Source organism: Rana temporaria, chromosome 4 (genome assembly GCF_905171775.1).
Source record: "Rana temporaria chromosome 4, aRanTem1.1, whole genome shotgun sequence".
Classification (NCBI taxonomy): Eukaryota; Metazoa; Chordata; class Amphibia; order Anura; family Ranidae; genus Rana; species Rana temporaria.
Window position 1 is genome coordinate 382,914,732 of NC_053492.1, and position 21,228 is coordinate 382,935,959.

The following is a 21,228-nucleotide window of genomic DNA, read 5'->3' on the forward strand; positions in this document are numbered from 1 at the left end:
AGAAGTGCTGCCAAGCTGTGACTTGACAATGAAACTAAACTGAAATTGCTAGTCTGTATTTAGAAACAATAACCATATAATATGTTATTTTGAATAAATGCAAAACAGTTCACCAAGGAATGTTCTATAGATGGATCCTCTAATCAAATTACACGTTTGGTCAAATAGCAAGTTTAAAAAAAAAACATGATATTTCTGCACCTTGCCCATGCAGCCTTCTCACCAGGATGCAGTGCCTGGGCATTAATGGCCAAATGCTAAGCGTGAATAAAGTTTCTTGGATCAAGGAAGGTGGTCATTGACCCCACATTAGCTCCATAGACACATATGGAGCGTACAGATAGGATTCTATTGCCTGGGCTCCAACAGAGGAGAAAAGCGAGGATCAATGGGGGACCTAAGAGAACAGGTCACATTTTCTTAAAAGTAACAGAATATTTTCATAAACAGACCTAAAAAAAAAAAAAAAAAAAAAAGCAAGACAACCTAGTAGTAGTTGTCAAATAGAAGCACTCTGCAGGCAAAAAAATCTAAAGTAAAAACAGAAAGACAACGGACTTCTAGAAACTTTTGGAGGATATGGATTCTGCACAAGGGTGTCCAAACTTTACATATAACTATGTATGCTTTATCCTCAATTGCTTTACTATTCCAGCATTCTCTGCAGTATGAGAAAGCAGATGACAGAAGTTATTTTCTCTCGGATTACCACAGAAAAAATATTAAAATTATGTTTTACACAGATCTTGTAGAACAGTCTTGCCAACACAAACAGTATAGAAATTGCAAAGGGCCTCAAAGTGTCCAGGATCTTCAGATTCAGGCTTCATTTCCATGTCTCATGCTACTGAAGAAAGTTTGGCCTCTTTCATTCTTCATATTAAAAATATTTCAAAAACAAAAACATTTAAGACTCAATATTTTGCATTATGAAAAAGGCAGAAAATGTACAGTAATGCACACAGAGGAAAAACCAAGGGCCTAGGGATGAGAACTGGGCCTTAGAAAAGTCAAAATGTTAAGAGAGAGATGCATCATCTTCTTAAAGTCAATATCTGGTGTAACTCAAGTATTATGAGCTGGTTGCGCCTCAGTTGCTGCCAAAAAAAAAAAACATGACGTGTTTGGCTTACTGACCCTTTTCAGTGTGCGGTCACCCGCAACCGCCAGCGATACTGTATGATGCATACCTAATACCTATATTGTTCTGGATGTGCCAAAAGCAGCCAGACACCCAAATATCTACCAGAGATCAACAATATATTTGCCTGTCCTCCAGCAAGATGGTGGCCTTGCTAGAATTCAGTCAAACAAAGGCACACAAGCTATACTACCATTATGCTCTTTATTTATTTTTTAGGGAGAAGAATAAGAACTGGTATAGCTGGCAGAGAGATTTGGCAATAGGCTGGAAAATCTCACTGTGCATCAAACACCTATAACAATGAGGGGGGCAGTGTCACAAATAGATAATGTTCGAAATTGAGTGTTGCTTGCTGTATTTGGACTATATATGGCCACCTACTCAGATCAGGTCAGACAGCCAAAGGCATGCCCTATAGCAAAAGTCTGTACAGATCTGCAAAATAAAGCACTTTAAGGGTCAATTTTTAAAGCTTAAAACAATTATCCATTTAGCATTTCACATTAAGAGTCGGTTCACACTAGGGCGACACGACTTCCAGCGCAAATTTCAGAGGCGACTCCGACACAACTTGAACATGAACCACAGGGCGATCTGGGGCGATTTACAACACGACTTGAAGTCGTCTTCAGGACAGGAGACTTTCCAGTGGCCAATAAAACAACAATCAGCTCTGGGAGGGGGAGGGAGGGGAAGCAGGAGAGGTTTGCCTGAGAAATGTATGTTATCTTCCTGGAAAGTCGCTTCAGTTAAGACAGTGATCCGACTTCTGAGGCGACTTCCATTGAAATCAATGGGTACAAATCGCCTACAAGTCGGATTGAAGTAGTACAGGAACCTTTTCTGAAGTCGGATCGCCTTGAGTCGTGTGTATTAACACCGCTCCCATTCACTTCCATTGTTTTTCTCTACAGCGCGACTTGGGACGACTTGAGGCGACATGAAGTCGGATCGCAAGTCGCCCCAGTGTGAACCGGCTCTAACTCCCTTGTTTTAAAAATAGTCATCTGCGCACAAATGTGGTTTGTTTTGTGAATATCCAAACTGTTAGAGGAGAATTTGTGGGCTATAAATGTAAACAAACAAAAAATGATGTTGCATTCCTCAGAAGCACAGTCTCTCCGGATATGGGATCCTCAGCCTTCTCAGGGGGGTGTACCATATACTTCTTATTTATATGAAAGCCATTTTATCCAAGGCAGCAGTTCCTATGCAATTTATTCCCGACAATGAAGCCTTACTCTAATAAAACAGGCTTCTTTATATACAAAGAAAACATCTCTTTCTGTACAGGTGTAACTCTTAAAAACAGAACTTCGTAAAATAAAGTGCAGTTAAATACTTTGTCATATTAAACACCACCTTTCATAAATAAATAATATCCTCCAAAAGCTGTGAGCATTTTCAATGAGCATATTTCACATGGCATTTCCTGGCACATTTTGCTTCCACAGGAATTCCTCCACATAATGTTTCTCTGCAGTGCAGTTGGCAGCACATGTGTACACTGCTAGAATACCCCAGTCAATGCTTTCTTCAAGGCTGTCCACTTTCAGATGGTTCAGAAGCTGCGGCATTACCTAAAATAAAAATAATCAATAGTAGTTGAGATTCTACAGGTGCGTTGGAGTACCCAGTTATAATACCAGAAACTACAATAATCTAGGAACAAGTTTCCACAATACTCTCCTGCTGATCTAATAGAAATCTCCTCTTTGGGTAGCACAGAAGGAGTCTAACATATATAGCTTTTAGCCAGGAATGTGCATACAAGGCAGGCGGAAGGGTGGTGGGAGGCTTTTCCCAGCCTCCATTACACAATGACTACTGATAGCAGCTATAGCCGCTGGCAGTAATCACATGTAAAGAAAAAAAAATCCAAGAGGCTGGTTGTACCCAAGTTGATTGACGGATCGACTCTAGTACAATCCGCTTGCCGGCAGATGAATCAAATCTTGCCCAGTGTCTGCTGAAGCAGATACATTTTGATCCATGTGGGACCGGCTTTAGTTAAAAAAAAAAAAAAAAATCTGAATTAAAAGCAAGTCAAATAACTGGAAAAACTTAAGGCTTTTGTCAAAATGTCAGCTTTAGCTTTTTATTCATTTTGTAAAGAAATTCAGGCCATCAGGGACTGAACCCAATGTGGCATGAGTACAACCAATGTACAAGTAAAACGTACAAAAAATAAATATGTGATAACACAATGCAACATCATCCAATATACTGGATGTTACTAAAGTTCTATTTACCTGAAATTCAAACATCCTTTTGGCTCCGCATGCACACTTAGGAATATCATCCTTTTCTGGAACATGTTGGAGTGACAGCCAGAGGGGATCTCCACCTTTACAATACCTCAGGATCTGTAGCAAATTAGAGATTTAAATCATTAACACCATCTGCACGGCTCAGATACTCAGGACTCAAATCAATATCACGAGGTACCAGACAAGGGTGCCTGCTGCTCCTCTAGGAGAAGGGGACTTCCTGTCCCACTTCCTCAGAGGGGTTGGAAAGGCGATTAGCTTAATCGCCTTTTCACAGCCCCTCCCTGTAGGCGAGCGCCTGTCCAATCGGGCATGCGCAGTGGGTGCCCGGCCATGAAGCCGAAAGCTGTCACTGCCGGGTGCCCACACTAAGAATGAAGACGCCGGCCAGCGAGGGGGGGGGGCGAGGAGCGGAGCCCCGGCCGGCGCGTCGCTGGAGCCGTGGAGCAGGTAAGTGTCTGTTTATTAAAAGCCAGCAGCTACACTTTTTGTAGCTGCTGACTTTTAATAAACTTAAAAAAAAGGTGGAATACCCCTTTAAGACATTCTTGAGTTTAGGGACTAACAATTTTCATAAATCGTTTCGTTGGCCGATTATTGTTTAGATTAATCGGTTAATAACCTTAAAAAAAAATAAAAAAAAAAAAAAAAAAAAAAAAAACAAATTACATGCTTTTCTGCAGCTTCTCCATTGAAGTATATTGAACCAAAAAAACAATATAGCACAGGTTTGCGTTAAAAAGTCCTTGCCCTTTCCAAATACACAGCGGCTGAAAAAAAATCATGGATGTGAAAGTGTCCTATAGGAAACCATGGAAATAATCTGTAGTTCGTTTCTGCAAAAAGCACCAAAAATTACAGAGATGCGACCCAGGCCTGAGATGTTTAGTAACATAATGGGGTTTAAAAAAAAACAAAAAAACTTTTGTACAAAGAGAAAATAATCGCTACTGTAAAGGGGTTAATTTTTTACTGTGGGACAGTGAAAGTAATATTTACAGTAGCGATTTGCTCTTTTTGTACTATAAAGGGGCAATTTTCATTTAACCCCATTATGTTACTAGCCGATTGATCGATTATGAAAATGGTAAATCGACAGGGAAAGGGAAGAGATAGAGACACTCGCAGGATTTGTTCCTGCATTGTAGGTATTGGGGGGGGGGGGGGTTCTACTGTAATGCAAAATCTGTTATCTCAAAAACGCTTCTAAATGCAAACGCTCATGAACGCCACATGAACGCCACATAAACGCAGCATGTAAAAGTTGCAAAACTGATATTTTTAGCCGTTGGTTACTAGCTGTCAAGTTCCAGCTTTCAGAAGAGGTTTTCAAACATCCACATGAAGCCTTAGAGCTTTGCTTTAAAAATTGCACAGATAGATGAAGGCTTGGAGAAATATCGGACAGTTACCTGCTCTGGTTCTGATGAAATTCGTTTCTTGAAGCTGTTGAAAACCTTGTCTTCTTTGGTTTCTTGTTTTGCCATAGCACTCAATTCATTCTCATCCAATTTTAATTCATCAAAGGATGATTCTAAAATTAAACAGCATGTTAACTATGAGCAGATATGGCCAATCATACAAATATAAAAAAAAAAAAAAAAAAAAAAAAAAAAACACAAACAAACACATCCCACACACAAAGACCTGAATGCTGCGTTTGGCACACCCCTCTAGTTCTCATTCTACCATTTCCCAGCTACTTTTGTCACTAATGACTGTTTCTGTAGCCCTTTTTTCTATCCCCCCCCTCTCCTACTTTGTTTACAGCTTCCTAAAAATGAAAACCCTGCAAAGGTCCTTCAGTAACCCCCCCCCCCCCCCCCCTGCTAACACAGATATGTATTTTTAAACCTGTATACTTAAGGGCACTTGCCCACTGGGGCGGAGGGTGTCGGTGGTAAAACGCTGCTAGTTTTAGCAGCGCTTTACCGTGGTTTTTGCTGCACTTTTTGGGTGCCAACGGGGCTCTCTTTTAACCCCTGCTAGTGGCCAAAGGGTTTAAAGCGCCACTGCCAAATCGCTTTGCAGGCACCTTGGCAGCGCTGGCCATTGATTTCAATGACGGGCGTTTTAAGAGCAGTAAATTCACTGCTCCCACAATGCCCCAAAGATGCTGCTTGTAAGACTTTTTTTCTCGTCCTGCAAAAGCAATGCCCCAGTGTGAAAGCACTCCGGCTTTCACACTGGGATGACTTGAGAGGTGCTTTTCAGGCGCTATCTTTAGCGCAAAAACACCCCAGAACGCCTTAAAGCGGGAGTTCACCCATTTTTAAAAAAAAAAAAAATCTCCCCTTAGCTTCCTGCTCGTTCGGTCTAGGGGAATCGGCTATTTATATTAAAATATGAGCAGTACTTACCCGTTTTCGAGCTGCATCTTCTTCCGTCGCTTCCGGGTATGGGTCTTCGGGAGCGGGCGTTCCTTCTTGATTGACAGCCTTCCGAGAGGCTTCGACGGTCGCATCCATCGCGTCACTCGTAGCCGAAAGAAGCCGAACGTCGGTGCGGCTCTATACTGCGCCTGCGCACCGACGTTCGGCTTCTTTCGGAAAATCGTGACGCGATGGATGCGACCGTCGGAAGCCTCTCGGAAGACTGTCAATCAAGAAGGAACGCCCATTCCCGAAGCCCATACCCGGAAGCGACGGAGAGGATGCGTCTCGTAAACGGGTAAGTACTGCACATATTTTAAAATAAATAGCCGATTCCCCTAGTAATAACGAGCAGGAATCTAAGGGGGAAAAGTGCCCTCTAAGGGTGAACCCCCGCTTTAAAAGCGCCCCAGTGTGAACGTAGCTCAAGACTAAATAAAGAATATACATACATGCACCAAGAAAACAAATATGCAAGTTACCACCCCAAGGTAGTAGCATTCCTGGTTTCCTTAGTCCTCTAGTCTCTTCCCTTCTACATACAAATTTCCATAAAGCTTATCCCCCCATTAGTTCACACAGACATGTCACTTTCACGTCTTAAGACTTCTATTTCACCATTCTGCAGGTGTCACTTCCAAAGAATGCCAAGAGAAAATGTTTTCCTCTTGTATTGAGGTGATTAGAGGTAGATGTAGACATTCCACTATTTTAATAAACTCTTTTACTTTATTACTAGTTTGACAGCTAGAGTAGATCTGAATTTAAAAGGAGTTGTAGAGGCAAAAGTTTTTTTTTTTTTTTTTAATCTTAATTCATTCTATGCACTATGATAAAAGCCTTTTCATTGTAGTAGCTGCCCCAGCACTCCCTAAATCTTACCCAAGCCCATCTCTCTCTCAACGATTTCCACAGTGTTTCGGTTATATAGGGCTCTTCTTCCTGATTGGCTGAGACACAGCAGCGACGCCATTGGCTAACTGACTTTGACAGCCACAGGAGCCAATCAGGAGAGAGAGGCAGGGCCAGATCAGCTCAGGTGCCCCCATAGCAGGAGCAGGGAGGGGCAAAGAGCAGCAAAGAGAGACCCAAGGAGGAGGATCTGTGAAAATCCACTGCACAGGGCAGGTGAGTAATAACAGGTGTGTGTGTGTCACACACACACACACACACACACCTTTACAATTACTTTAATGCATCTATCTCAATGTATTTTTCTACAGGATTGTGGCTGCCACTGTACCTTGTGACCACATTTGTACCAATTGCGGTTTGTGTGATATTACAAAGAAAAATGAAAGCTTACAAATGCTGACCGTATGATAATTGCCAGGCTGTTACTCCCAAGAAACTGGCCACAATAATTTAACTCACTGACTAAGCCAATCATGTAGAGTTCTGACTGCAATAGCTGTACTCAGAGCTTTTTTTCTTAGAAAATAGGTGCAGGAACTCAACCATGACCCGTTCAGATTTCAAACACAGGAGAAGGGTCTTAAAGGGGCATTAAATACCAGGATTGCATTACAAACAGGGTGCAGAGTTCAGGGGGGTTACACACAGAGTGTAGAGCTGTCACTTGTAAACACAGAAACCAGACTTCTGTGTTTACAAGTGATTGTGGTGAGCAGGCACCAAAGGGTCTGAGCCAGAGGTGGTGGAACCGAGTTCCCCCTGAAAAAAAGCCCTGGCTGTACTCTTCAGTCAGAAGTTCTAAAGCCAGGCATAGTAAAACCAAGGCTCAGCTGCCTGTTTTTAACCACCCCACAGCCACCCATGTGAAAGAAGTGGCTGTGGGGTGGTATTCAGGAATAGAATACTCCACAGAGGTCCCCAGACGTCCTCTGCTGTGCTACATACTTGAACAGCATGGTGAGGATATTCAGATATACATCTATATCCAAGTTGGAAAACCTACTGATTCGCAAGCATGAGGAACATCAACATTCTCTGGCTCACATGCCACTAAGGGCCCTTTCCCACAGGGCGGATCAGTAATGATCCGCCTCCGTGTGTCCGTAAGCTCAATGGGGATCGCTCCGTAGATCCCCGCTGAGCCGTCGGATGACAGGGCGGTCTCCGCACACTGCAGGGACCACCCTGTCTTTTCTCCGCTCTCCCCTATGGTGTTCATCCGATCCACAGACAAAAGGAAAAAAAAAAAATAGGACATTCTTCCATCTGCAAAATCGGATCTTTGCGGAGGCGGGTGATTACGGGTGTCAGCGGATGTTCATCCACTGACATCCGCAATCACATAGGGACCAATGTATGTCTCTTTTTCATCCGCAAACGGATGGATGAAAAAGCGGGCACGTCTGAAAGGGGCCTAAGGATTGCAACTGTATATATTTGACAGGTAGAATTTCAAGAGCAAAACAGGCAGAAATGTATAGCCCTTTCACACAGAATTGCTCCACTTTGTTTAGCAGGAGGTACGTGAAGCGTTCCCTTTGTGGAGTCAGAGCTGAACAGGATAGGTGTCAGTTTAGTTTGTGTTGGCAGACCCATGGATGCAAAACGGATTTGTGTGTTTACATACGACTACCTCTGATCCATCATGTTTAGCTCTGGAATAACAGAAAAGGATGCAGTTTTTTTTTTCCTGGAGCTGGACAGACTCAGACGTAGGCAGGTGTAAATGGACAAAAACAAGTTTACCACAGGCTGCATGGAGCTTACAATCAGGTCTGCCCGAAAACCTAACAGGCGTACCTGAATTGAAAGCAATTTTTTGGTACATAAAAAAAAAAGAAAATTATATTTTGGATATACAGAAAAAATAAATAACAAAAAAAAAAAAAAAAAAAAAACAGGACAAAAAACACCCTTCCCCCACAGATGTCATTTTACCAATACACGAGGATGTGTCCTCTGATGTCAAAGTGTCCAACTCCATTCCTGTGCTGTCATCATCAGAATCGGTCTCCTCTGGTTCTGTGACAATTTCATATTCTGGAAACAGGAATCCATGATCTGCAACCTGAACACCCTGCACATCTGAAGAAGAAGAGGAGGATCATGCTACAAAATCCAATGAATGTGCAGGTGTGATCTAAATATTTATATCATCCAACAACGTTCAAATTGTATCTTGGTATATCACAAAAAGTATTTGGTACATGCAAATGAAAATTCTCAGTACAATGTATTGGAGTACAGTACATGTCCGAAGGACACAGTGATCACAGAGCACGCCGCAACGGGTACGATCACGCCACATGACGCCCTCCCAGAACTGGCCAACCACGCTGTAGCTGTCATTTTGCCTGGTCGGCAAGCGGTTAAGGATTTCCTACACCAATTAAACTTACCAAATGACTCATTACATAGCTGTTTATGCTGTAACTTCCAATCCATCAATTGATGTACTCTGCTACAGTAATTGACTTTATGACATTTGGAGCATGTTTTTGGTCCCGAGCAGCCGCACACTCTGCAGAGACGAAGGCCACACTTTAGCTGGAAGCTTATGGATTCTTTACTTGCAGGTGGAGGAGAATCAGGAGGTGGGCCATAGGAATAAGTATCATTTTTCCGAGGGAGTTGGTTCCTAAAAACTAAAAGAGAAATCTGGTTTAGAGACATTCCATACAACTCATGCTGGTGTTCCTGGCAGCCAACGGACTGTCCTGGACCACACTGTCTCTGGCCTTTGCCCATTCAATGTTACAGGTTCACTTAAGAAACTGTCTAGTCCATTGCCCATAGTAACCTCTTCACACTGCCCCATTTTTTATTTTCTAACTAAAATTAATAAAAAAAATAAATAAAAGTATTTCCCGGTTTTTCACTCTAAACAGTGCTACCTTCTGATTGGCAATAACTATGCCCAGTAATATCAGTAAGTTGCCTACTTTTATTCATTGCGATGGTGTGAACTGAAATATAGGACATACGGCAAACTGCCCAACACATACGATGTGAATGGGCCCCAAGGGCGCTTCTGGGTATAAAATGCAAATTGCGGGTGTATTTTCACCCCCGGGATAGACAGCTGCTGTGTACAGCCTGCCATAGTAATGAATAGCCATATACAGGTTTATGCTGCCACAGACACCTGAACATGTGTTTTCAAAACGAATACATCCATCACATCTAATGATTGGTAAGCTACATAATATTACATTGCTGGTTTTGGTTTCATTTTTTAGGCTCCATTCACACTTGCTATTTGCATTGCAACTTTGGCTTTGACTATTGTACAACTGTCACATAACATTAGGATGTGACTTTCATGCAACTTTTGAGAATTTACATTGCAGTCTGTCAAGTCGCATCAAGCTTACGCTTAGTGTGAATAGCGCTATGTGCTGTCCATTGTATTATGTGCATGGGTTGACAAATTTGCTTGGAATCTAGGAGCCAGCTAAAAAAGTACGTGAGCAGCGACCGCATATGTAAACTGTGTTCAAACCACACATGTGAGGTATCGTCGCGATTGGTAGAGCGAGAGCAATAATTCTAGCCCTAGACCTCCTCTGTGACTCAAAATATGCAACCTGTAGAATTTTTTAAACATCGCCTATGGAGATTTTAAAGGGTAAAAGTTTGTCGCCATTCCACGAGCGGACGCAATTTTGAAGTGTGACATGTTAGGTATCAATTTACTGGGCGTAACATTATCTTTCATAGTATTAAAAAAATGGGGATAACTTTACTGTTGTCTTATTTTTTAATTAAAAAAAAGTGTAATTTTTTCCCAAAAAAGTGCGCTTGTAAGACCGCTGCGCAAATATGGCGTGACAGAAAGTATTGCAACGATCGCCATTTTATTCTCTAGGGTGTTCGGATAAAAAATATATATAATGTTTGGAGGTTCTAATTAGAGGGAAGAAGATGGCAGTGAAAAATTACATTAGAATTGCTGTTTAACTTGTAATACCAACGGCCACCACCAGATGGCGCCAGCTCACTTTTTTTTTTTTGCCCCCCTTCCAAGCCAAGTCGCCAGGACCCTATTTCTAGTCGCCATGGCGACCTGGCGCCCGGGATTTGTCGAGCCCTGATTATGTGCATAGGCATTTGATTTAACGCCTCTCAAAACCTGCTCTTAATGCAGGGGTCGACAATTCCCAGACACCAGGTCACCATTGCGACTAGAATTAGCGACCTGGGGCATCCTGTGCCTCTGTGTGCCCCCACCTCCCCCGCCGAGCGATCGTGTCGGGCCGGCAATTGAGGCCGCAGCTTTGCGGCTTTTTGCGATCTGGTGCCCTCTTGTGGTGGCCGTTGGTACGACAAGACAACCAGCAATGCTATGGTAGCTTTCCCTGTCCGTTTTCACTGCCATCTCCTTCCCTCTAATTAGAACCCCCCAAAGAAAATGTATGTATGTGTGTATGTGTGTATGTATGTATGTATGTATGTATGTATGTATGTATGTATGTATGTATGTATGTATGTATGTATGTATGTATGTATATATATATACATACATATCACCCTAGAGAATAAAATGACAGTCGTTGCAATACTTTCCGTCACACCGTATTTGTGCAGCGGTCTTACAAGTGCACTTTTTTGCGGAAAAAAACACACACTTTTTTAATTAAAAAAATAAGACAACAGTAAAGTTAGCCCAATTTGTTTTTTATATTGTGAAAGATAATGTTACGCCGAGTAAATTGATACCCAACATGTCACGCTTCAAAATTGCGTCCGCTCGTGGAATGGCGACAAACTTTTACCCTTTAAAATCTCCATAGGCGACATTTAATACAATTCTACAGGTTGCATGTTTTGAGTTACAAGGAGGTCTATGGCTAGAATTATTGCTCTCGCTCTACCAATCGCGGCGATACCTCACATGTGTGGTTTGAACACCACTTTCATATGCGGGCGCTACTCATGGATGCATTCGCTTCTGCGCACGAGCTCGGTGGGACGGGGTGCGTTCCTGGATCCTTACTTTTTGAGCTGGCTCCTAGATTTCAAGCAAATTTGTCAAGCCCTGTCTTAATGTCAGTGTAAACTCAGCCTTCCTTAAAGTTGCAGCGACTTCAAAATAGTTCATGTATTACTTTGTCCGACTTTTATGAAACTTGAGGGCCATAGACTTCAATGTTAACCCTCAGAAGGCGCATGAAAGTCGTCCCTGAATGTTAGGCCCCTTTCACACTTGTATGACCTGAGAGTCACGCGACTTGAAGCAATGCCTGTGTAATCTTGAGTTCTATGGGCCACAAGTCGCATCAACATCATACCAAAGTAGTGCAGGGACTACTTTGAAGTTGAACAGATATGAACGGTAATCATTGAAAATCATGGGGTACAAGTTGTCATGCGACTTTGAAGTCACAGGACAAGTCGCACAAGTGTGAAAGGGGCCTTATACAAAACATCTGTGCAACAGTTGTCCATTATCACTGGTTAAAGTCGTATCCAAGTTGCACCAACGTTGCACTCCAATGTCAGCACAACTTTGGAGTCGTACAAGCGTGAATGGAGCCTTAAAGTAACGCAGTGCCGTCTCGCAAAACATGGCCTGGTTAGGAAATCAATCTTCTGAAAGTCAAGTGGTTAACTACTTCCCACCCGGCCACTGTACATATACGTGGGCGCTTCTTCCTTCTGAGTGGATGTTCAGGAACGTAACGGAGGGAGATTGCATGCGTGCCCACGCAGCAGCGTGGTCCTGATGCGCTAGTGTCACCCGGACACGGCGCATCTCTGATCGGCAGGAGGGCTCTGTGATTGGCCCTCCTGATCACGTGATGGCTGTGATTGGACACAGCCATCATGTGATCAGGAGGGCCGGTTGCTAGGTGATCAGCTCTGCTCACACAGAAGTTGTCAGTGAGGAGAGCGGATCTCTGCAGCCGGCCGGTGATCAGAGTGTATGAGTTTTTTGTTTTTTAAATATATATATTACACTGATCACCAACCTAGTGTCCAAACATATGCCCACACAATGTAAACACACAAAGTCCCCACACAGTAAAAACCCCTGTCCTCCACATATGCAACAGTAAAATCATATGTCCCAATGATCATCTGCGTACATCTGTCCGTGATCACACAAACCAATTATTATACACTTAAAGTGGGAGTTCTATCCATAAGTGGAACTTCCGCTTTAACCGCTTGCCGACCAGCCGCAGTTATATGGCGGCAGGTCAGCTTGGCTGCGCAAAACTCACGTAATATTACATGATTTTGCATTTCAGACGCGATTACCGCCGGGCACCTGCGATCGCTCGTTACAGAGCAAGAACCGGGAGCTGTGTGTGTAAACACACAGCTCCCGGTCCTGTCAGGGGAGAAATTACTGTTTGTCTGTTCATACAATGTATGAACAGCGATCTGTCATTTCCCCTATTCAGTCCCACCCCCCCTTCAGTTAGAACACACCTAGGGAACATAATTAACCCTTTCCTCGCCCCCTAGTGTTAACCCCTTCCCTGCCAGTGACATTTGTACAGTAATCAATGCATTTTTATAGCACTGATCGCTATAAAAACGCCAATGGTCCCTAAAATGTGTCAAAAGTGTCCGATGTGTCCGCCATAAGGTCGCAGTACCGATAAAAAAAAAAAATAATTGAGGAAATTTTTTTTTATATATTTTTTGTCAGTTAAAGCGACGCAGTGCCGAATCGCAAAAAGTGGCCCGGTCATTGACCAGCAAAATGGTCCGGGGCTGAAGTTGTTAAGCACTCCTCACCCCCTTACATGCCACATTTGGCATGTCACCCCCCCCCCCCCCCCCCAACTTCCTCCTTCCGTCCAGGGACCACCTCTGCGACTTCTCTTCTTGCCTTAGGCGGCTCCTCCCTTTAGGCCAGTGGTCTCCAAACTGCGGCCCTTTGCTTGCTTCTATTCGGCCCTTGGACCAACGATCGGGGAAACAATTCTTCCCAATGATACAAACGATGGGGCATGATTCCTACCAAAGATACCAACAATGGGGCACAGTTCCTCCCAATGATGCCAACAATGGGGCCCAATGACACCAATGATGGGGCACAATTCTTTCAAATGACGTCAGTGATGGGGCACAATTCCTCCCAATGACACCAAGAATGGGCCGCATTTCCTACTGATGAACCAATGATGGGGCACAATGCCGCCCAATAACATCAAGAATGGGTCCCAATGACACAAATGATGGGGCATAATTCCTACCAACGATTGGACCCAATGACGCCAATGATGGGACCCAATTCCTACCAATGAAACCAATGATTGGGGAACAATTCCTACCAATGATACCAACAATGGGACCCAATGAATGATGGGGTGCAATTCCTCCCACTGACACCAATGATGGGGCACAATTCCTCCCACTGACACCAATGATGGGGCACAATTCCTCCCACTGACACCAACGATGGGGCATTGTTTACACCAACTAATGCCGGGCCATTTTCTACTCCCGATGGCCACAGTCCGGCCCCCCTAAAAGGTCAGTAAACTGGCCCTTTGTTTAGAAAGTTTGGAGAGCCCTGCTTTAGGAGATCTCCAGGGACACGTGAAAGGGCCCAGGAGATCGCCTGTCCATTCATAGAGCGCAGCGCGACTGACGCATGGGCAGTGAGTGCCCAGCCGTGAAGCCGAAAGCTGTCACGGCCGGGTGCCCACACTATGAATGGAGGTGCCGGTTGGAGAGGAGCGGAGCTCTGGGCGGTCGCATCGCTGGACCAGGTAAGTGTCTATTAAAAAAGTCAGCAGCTACACTTTTTGTAGCTGCTGACTTTTAATAAACACTAATAGGCTGGAACTCCGCTTTAACAGGTTTTTTTTTCACAAGGGCGACTCAGCCGCCTAACAAGTCGCACTCCATTCTGTACAATGGAATAAGGTTCCTGTACTCGGGGGGGGGGACTTCAGAGCGGCTTGCATTGGCTTCTATACAGACGTTTTCAAGCCGAGCTGTACAGTGCGGCTTCAGAGTCAGGAAACTTTGAAGCCTCCCCTGTGTGAACTGGGTCTCACCCTCTCTATTTGTATCTTTATTCACTGAAGCAATCCCAAAAAGTTGTGTTGTCCCCAAAACAAGAAAAGGAGAAATCTCCCAATGGGGACACTAGTTCTGGTGACGCTAGTTCTGGTGACAACCAGGGCCTCACTTTGGATGGATTTGCTCTTACTTCCTGTTTGGGAGACATGACAGGAAGTGAAATCTCCACAGTGGGACCAGATGGCAAAAACAAAACAGATGTTAGAAGCCTATGCTATGATATACAAAATAAAAAAGTTTGCCCTTAGTTGTGTTATAGGGATAGCAGGGTGCACCCACCTCCCATTACTGTAGGTGGCTGTGAAAGTAACAGTCTCTCTATCACTGAATGAAGAGTATGTGGGAGGAGCTGGGAACCTTCCGCTTACCTTTATAGCCCCGTCTCTCCGCCCCCTGGTGACACTGGGGGTCCCGGCAGCAGAAGATATAGATGGTCCGGTGGAAGCTGCCCGTACACGGGGCGTACACCTGTAATAAGAAGGCCAGGGGCTTTCCGCACAGTCCGCACTGCACAGCCTCGGGGCCCGGAACCCCCACCTCACCCAACCACGCCGGACGGCCTCCCGCCTTACTGGGGAACTGCGGGCTGCGCAGTCGCCATGGTTCCGCCTCCTGAACGAAACCCAGTTCCATGACTTTGACAGAAGCTGCCATCACCCGCACCACAAATATCTACCACGTGTGGGGGGAGACAGCAGCAGGCTACGCAGAGCACGCGCGGCTCGCTAGGGGCATGCGCAGTAGGAAATCTCGCGAAGCATAATCCGCCATGTTTACTGATGGCGCGGAAAAGGCGGGGGGCGGGGATTAAACGTGACAGACGATTTCATAGATGGTGCAGATTAACCACTTGACATCCAGAAGATTTAACCCCGTTCATGATCAGTCTTTTTTTGCGATAAAGCAAATAGTGTGTTACTTTACCAATTACAGACCGGAAATCTTTCCCTGACTACGCACTGCGCAGTCATGTGATGTTGTCCCCAAACAAAATGTAAGTATTTTTTTTCCCCACAAAAAGAGCTTTCTTTTGGTGGTATTTGATCACCTCTGCGGAATTTATTTTTTGCGCTATAAACAAAAAAAGACCGCCAATTTAAAAAATATATATATATATATATTATTTTTACTTTTTGCTATAATAAATATCGCAAATAATATTAAAAAAAAATGTCCTCAGTTTAGGCCAATATGTATTTTCTACATATATTTGGTAAAAAAATCGCAATAAGCGTATATTGATTGGTTTGCGCAAAAGTTATATAGCGTCTAAAAAATAGGGGATATATTTATGGCATTTTTATTATATATTCTTTTTTACTGTGATTTTTAGTGGGACTTCGACATTGTGGCGGACAGATTGGACACTTTTTTGGGACCATTGACATTTATACAGCGATCAGTGCTATAAAAATGCACTGATAACTTTGTAAATGTCACTGGCAGGGAAGGGATTAACACTAGGGGGCGATCAAGGGGTTGTTTGTGTTCCCTGGGAGGTGTTTCTAACTGGGGGGATGGGACTGACTGGAGGAAGAGAGAGATTGCTGTTCGAAATCAGTAGGAACAGCAGATCTCTCTCTCCTCCCCTGTTAGAACAGGGATCTGTGTTTAACCACTTCCATACCAGGCACTTACGCACCTTCCTGCCCAAGCCAGCTTTCAGCGCTGTCGCACTTTGAATGACAATTGCACGGTCATGCTACACTGTACCCAAACAATTTTTTTATAATTTTGTTCCCACAAATAGAGCTTTCTTTTGGTGGTATTTGATCACCTCTGGTTTTTATTTTTTGCGCAACAACTAATAAAAGACCGAAAATTTTGAAAAAATTAAGTTTTTATTTTTTTCTGTTAATTTTTCTGTAAATAAGTACGTTTTCTTCTTCAAATACGAGCACTGATATGGCGGCACTGATGGGCACCGATGAGGTGGCACTGATGGGCACTCATGAGAAAGCACTGATGGGCACTTATGGGTGGCATTGATGGGTACTTATGGGTAGCACAGATGGGCACTGATAGGTGGGCACTGGGCATGGATAGGCACTGAGAGGTGGCACTGATGGCATTGCTGGGCATCACTTGTTTATTTACTATTTTTTGATAGTCAGTGCCCATTTGTGGGCACTGATTGGCATCTATTGTGCTTTTTTTTTTTTTTACATGTGGATGGCCATCCACATGTTGCCCCCTTCCCTGGTGGTCCTGGCGGCTTCCCTGGTGGTCCAGTTTGGAAATCCGAGGGGGGGCTGCGCTGATAAACAATCAGCGCGAACCCCCCCTGTCAGGAGAGCCACCGATTGGCTCTCCTCTACTCGCGTCTGTCGATCAACGGAGATGCAGGGTGTCAGACTGACACCCCGCATCGCCGAGCTGCACGCCCCCACGGGCGCGCGCCGGCATGTTATCCTGCTGGACGTCAATAGACGTTCAGTCAGGATAACACAACCACTTCCCGGACGTCAATTTACTATTGACTGGGTCCACCGCTGTGCAGCGGGCAAATGCGCGCCTACTATGGCTCTTAAAGAAGCCGACGTACAGCTATGGCAAATCGTGGGAAAGAGCCGACAAGCTGCTGTATAATGACGGCGTCTAGTCGGCAAGTGGTTATAAAGTGCTGATAAACGGCTTTTTTCATTTCGCGCTGACAAGGAGAGCCGATCAGTGGGTCTCCCTGTCAGAGGGGGGTCTGCGCTGATAATCATTGATTATCAGCGCAGCCCCCATGAGAGGTGCCACAACAATGCCAATCAGTGTCCATCAGCTGCCTGTCAGTGCCCATCAGTTACACCTGTCAGTACCTCATCATCAGTGCTATCTATCCCTCCCTTCTAGAGTGTAAGCTCTAACGAGCAGAGCCCTCTGATGCCACCTGTCAGTGCTCATCAGTACTGCATATCAGTATCCATCAACTCTACATATCAGTGCCAACTCATCAGTGAAGGAGAAAACAAAATTTAATAACGGAAACAAAGAAAAACTTATTTCTTTTTAGTTTGTTTAGCAAAAAATTAAAATCCCAGTGGTGATCAAATACCACCAAAAGAAATCTCTATTTGTGGGAAGAAAATTATAAAAATTTAGTTTGGGTACAGTGTTGCATGATCGCTCATTTGTCATTCAAAGTGCAACAGCGCTGAAAGCTGAAAATTGTCCTGGGAAGACCTTTTTCTGACATTTTGACAAGTAAAAATCTGTATGTTTTTGCTAGAAAATTACTAAGATCCCCCAAACATTATATAGATTTTTTTTTAGCTGAGACCCTAGGGAATAAAATGTCAGTCGCTGCAATATTTTACGTCACACTGTATTTGTGCAGCAGTCTATCAAATGCATTTATATATATATATATATAAAAAGATGATGTTACGCAGAGTAAATAGATACCTAACATGTCATGCTTTAAAATTGCACATGCTCGTGAAATGGCGACAAACTACGGTACTTTAAAATCTCCATAGGCGACAGGTTACCTGTTTAGAGTTACAGAGGAGGTCTAGCGCTATAATTATTGCTCTTGCTGTAAAGATCGCGTGTGCGAGCTTGGATGGACAGGGCACTTGACATTTTTTATTTCTTTTATACTGTCCCTTTAAAAAAAAAATATTTTCATCACTTTTATTACTATTACAAGATCGCATTACTATTAAAAAAAAATAATAATAATAAAAATACTATAATTATATCCCCTTATTTTGTAGACGCTATAACTTTTGAACAAAGCAATCAATATAGGCTTATTGTGATTTTTATTACCAAAAATATGTAGAATACATATCGGCCTAAACTGAGAAAACATTCACTTTAACCAATTAAGACCCGGACCATTATGCAGGTTAAGGACCTTGGGCCAAATTCTCAAAAAGTCTGCGTAACTTAAATTTCAGCAGTTAAGTTACACTGACTTAAAATTTCTACCTAAGTGCCCGATCGTCAAAGCACTTAGGTAGAAATTTCAGGCCGTGTAACTTAAGTGCCGCCGTCGTAAGGCGGTCCTCCTCTCCTGGGGGCGTTTAAAATTTAAATGAGGCGTGCTCCCGCGCCGGCCGTACTGCGCATGCGTGTGACGTAATTTTCCCGACGTGCAGCGCGCGAACGTAATTAACGCCGGGCGGCTTTGAGAATTTCGACGGGACACTAAAGTTGCGACGGGTGAAAAAAAAAGACGCGCCGGGAAAACAAATGATTATAAAAAAAAATGACAGCGTCGCTCAGCATGCATTCCTGAGAGGGTGAACTCCATGCCAATTTTCAAAGAAAAAAACGGCATGGGTTCCCCCCCCAGGAGCATACCAAGCCCTTAGGTCTGGTATGAGTTGTAAGGAGACCCCCCCACGCCGAAAAATTGACGTAGGGGGTCCCCCTACAATCCATACCAGACCCGTATCCAAAGCACGTTACCCGGCCGGTCAGGAATGGGAGTGGGGACGAGCGAGCGCCCCCCCCCCTCCTGAGCCGTGCCAGGCCGCATGCCCTCAACATGGGGGGGTTGGGTGCTCTGGGGCAGGGGGGCGCACTGCGGGCCCCCCCACCCCAGAGCACCCTGTCCCCATGTTGATGAGGACAGGACCTCTTCCCGACAACCCTTGCCATTGGTTGTCGGGGTCTGCGGGCGGGGGCTTATCGGAATCTGGGAGTCCCCTTTAATAAGGGGGCCCCCAGATACCGGCCCCCCACCCTAAGTGAATGGATATGGGGTACGATGTACCCCATATCCATTCACCTGGAGGCAAAAAGTAAAAGTTATTAAACACACAACACAAGGGTTTTTAAAATAATTTATTATTCTGCTCCGGATGCCCCCCTGTCTTCTTTATTAGCTCAATTACCAGGGGGGGCTTCTTCTTCCACTCTCCGGGGGTCTTCTTCCACTCTCCGGGGGTCTTCTCCGCTCTCCGGGGGGGGGTTTCTTCTTCCGCTCTCCGGGGGGGGCTTCTCCGGACTCCGGGGGGCTTCTTCCATCTTCTCCCCTCTTCCGCTGTTGACTCGGCGAACCCCGGTTCTTCTGCAGCTCTCCGGTGCCTTCTTCTTCAGCGCTGGCTGCCTGCTATGTTTGTGTGTTAGCTCAATTTCAAACAGGCAGCCGGCGCGGTCTTCTGTGACGTCAGGGTCTTCTCTTCTGTTCTTCCGATGTTGACTCGTCGCCTGTTGTCGCTGTAATGATGGAAGCGCGCCTTGCATCACATTTATATAGGCATCACCGTCCCATCATGCTCCGGTAGGTACCCACGTGGTGGGTGCACGTGGGTAGGCACCCACCACGTGGGTACCTGCCGGAACATGATGGGACGGTGATGCCTATATAAATGTGATGCAAGGCGCGCTTCCATCATTGCAGCGACAAGAGGCGACGAGACAACATCGGAAGAACAGAAGAGAAGACCCTGACGTCACAGAAGACCGCGCCGGCTGCCTGTTTGAAATTGAGCTAACACACAAACATAGCAGGCAGCCAGCGCTGAAGAAGAAGGCACCGGAGAGCTGCAGAAGAACCGGGGTTTGCCGAGTCAACAGCGGAAGAGGGGAGAAGATGGAAGAAGCCCCCCGGAGTCCGGAGAAGCCCCCCCCGGAGAGCGGAAGAAGAAACCCCCCCCGGAGAGCGGAGAAGACCCCCGGAGAGTGGAAGAAGACCCCCGGAGAGTGGAAGAAGAAGCCCCCCCTGGTAATTGAGCTAATAACGAAGACAGGGGGGGCATCCGGAGCAGAATAATAAATTATTTTAAAAACCCTTGTGTTGTGTGTTTAATAACTTTTACTTTTTGCCTCCAGGTGAATGGATAGGGGTACGATGTACCCCATATCCATTCACTTAGGGTGGGGGGCCGGTATCTGGGGGCCCCCTTATTAAAGGGGACTCCCAGATTCCGATAAGCCCCCGCCCGCAGACCCCGACAACCAATGGCAAGGGTTGTCGGGAAGAGGTCCTGTCCTCATCAACATGGGGACAGGGTGCTCTGGGGTGGGGGGGCCCGCAGTGCGCCCCCCTGCCCCAGAGCACCCAACCCCCCCATGTTGAGGGCATGCGGCCTGGCACGGCTCAGGAGGGGGGGGGACGCTCGCTCGTCCCCACTCCCATTCCTGACCGGCCGGGTAGCGTGCTTTGGATACGGGTCTGGTATGGATTGTAGGGGGACCCCCTACGTCGAATTTTCGGCGGAGGGGGGTCTCCTTACAACCCATACCAGACCTAAGGGCCTGGTATGCTCCTGGGGGGGAACCCATGGCGGTTTTGAATTTAAAAATTGCCGTGGAGTTCTCCCTCAGGAATGCATACCAAATGCCGTCGCTGGAATGGGCCTTTACAATGTGTGACTAACTTTCCACATTATAAAACCAGCCCTAGTTTTGCGCAGGCAAATTCGGAACTTACGCAGAAATCAAAGTGCTGAAATGCTTTGAAAATCTGCTTAAGTCCTCATTTGCATACGCAAAGCTGAATTTCAATGAGAAATGCCCCCAGTGGCGGATGCGGTAC

General features: G+C 45.1%; 1 protein-coding gene across 1 annotated transcript; it reads right to left on the reverse strand.

Moving 5' to 3' along the window:
- Nucleotides 1-2,051: 2,051 nt before the first annotated feature.
- On the reverse strand, nucleotides 2,052-15,497 carry PDCD2 (programmed cell death 2). The gene is made up of 6 exons (XM_040351057.1): nucleotides 15,116-15,497; nucleotides 9,101-9,346; nucleotides 8,640-8,786; nucleotides 4,827-4,948; nucleotides 3,397-3,510; nucleotides 2,052-2,724 (listed from the first exon to the last, which is right to left on the reverse strand). Exons 1-6 carry the CDS (start codon nucleotides 15,399-15,401, stop codon nucleotides 2,563-2,565), a joined length of 1,077 nt encoding a protein of 358 aa, XP_040206991.1. The 5' UTR covers nucleotides 15,402-15,497; the 3' UTR covers nucleotides 2,052-2,562.
- Between the last annotated feature and the right edge of the window lie 5,731 nt (nucleotides 15,498-21,228).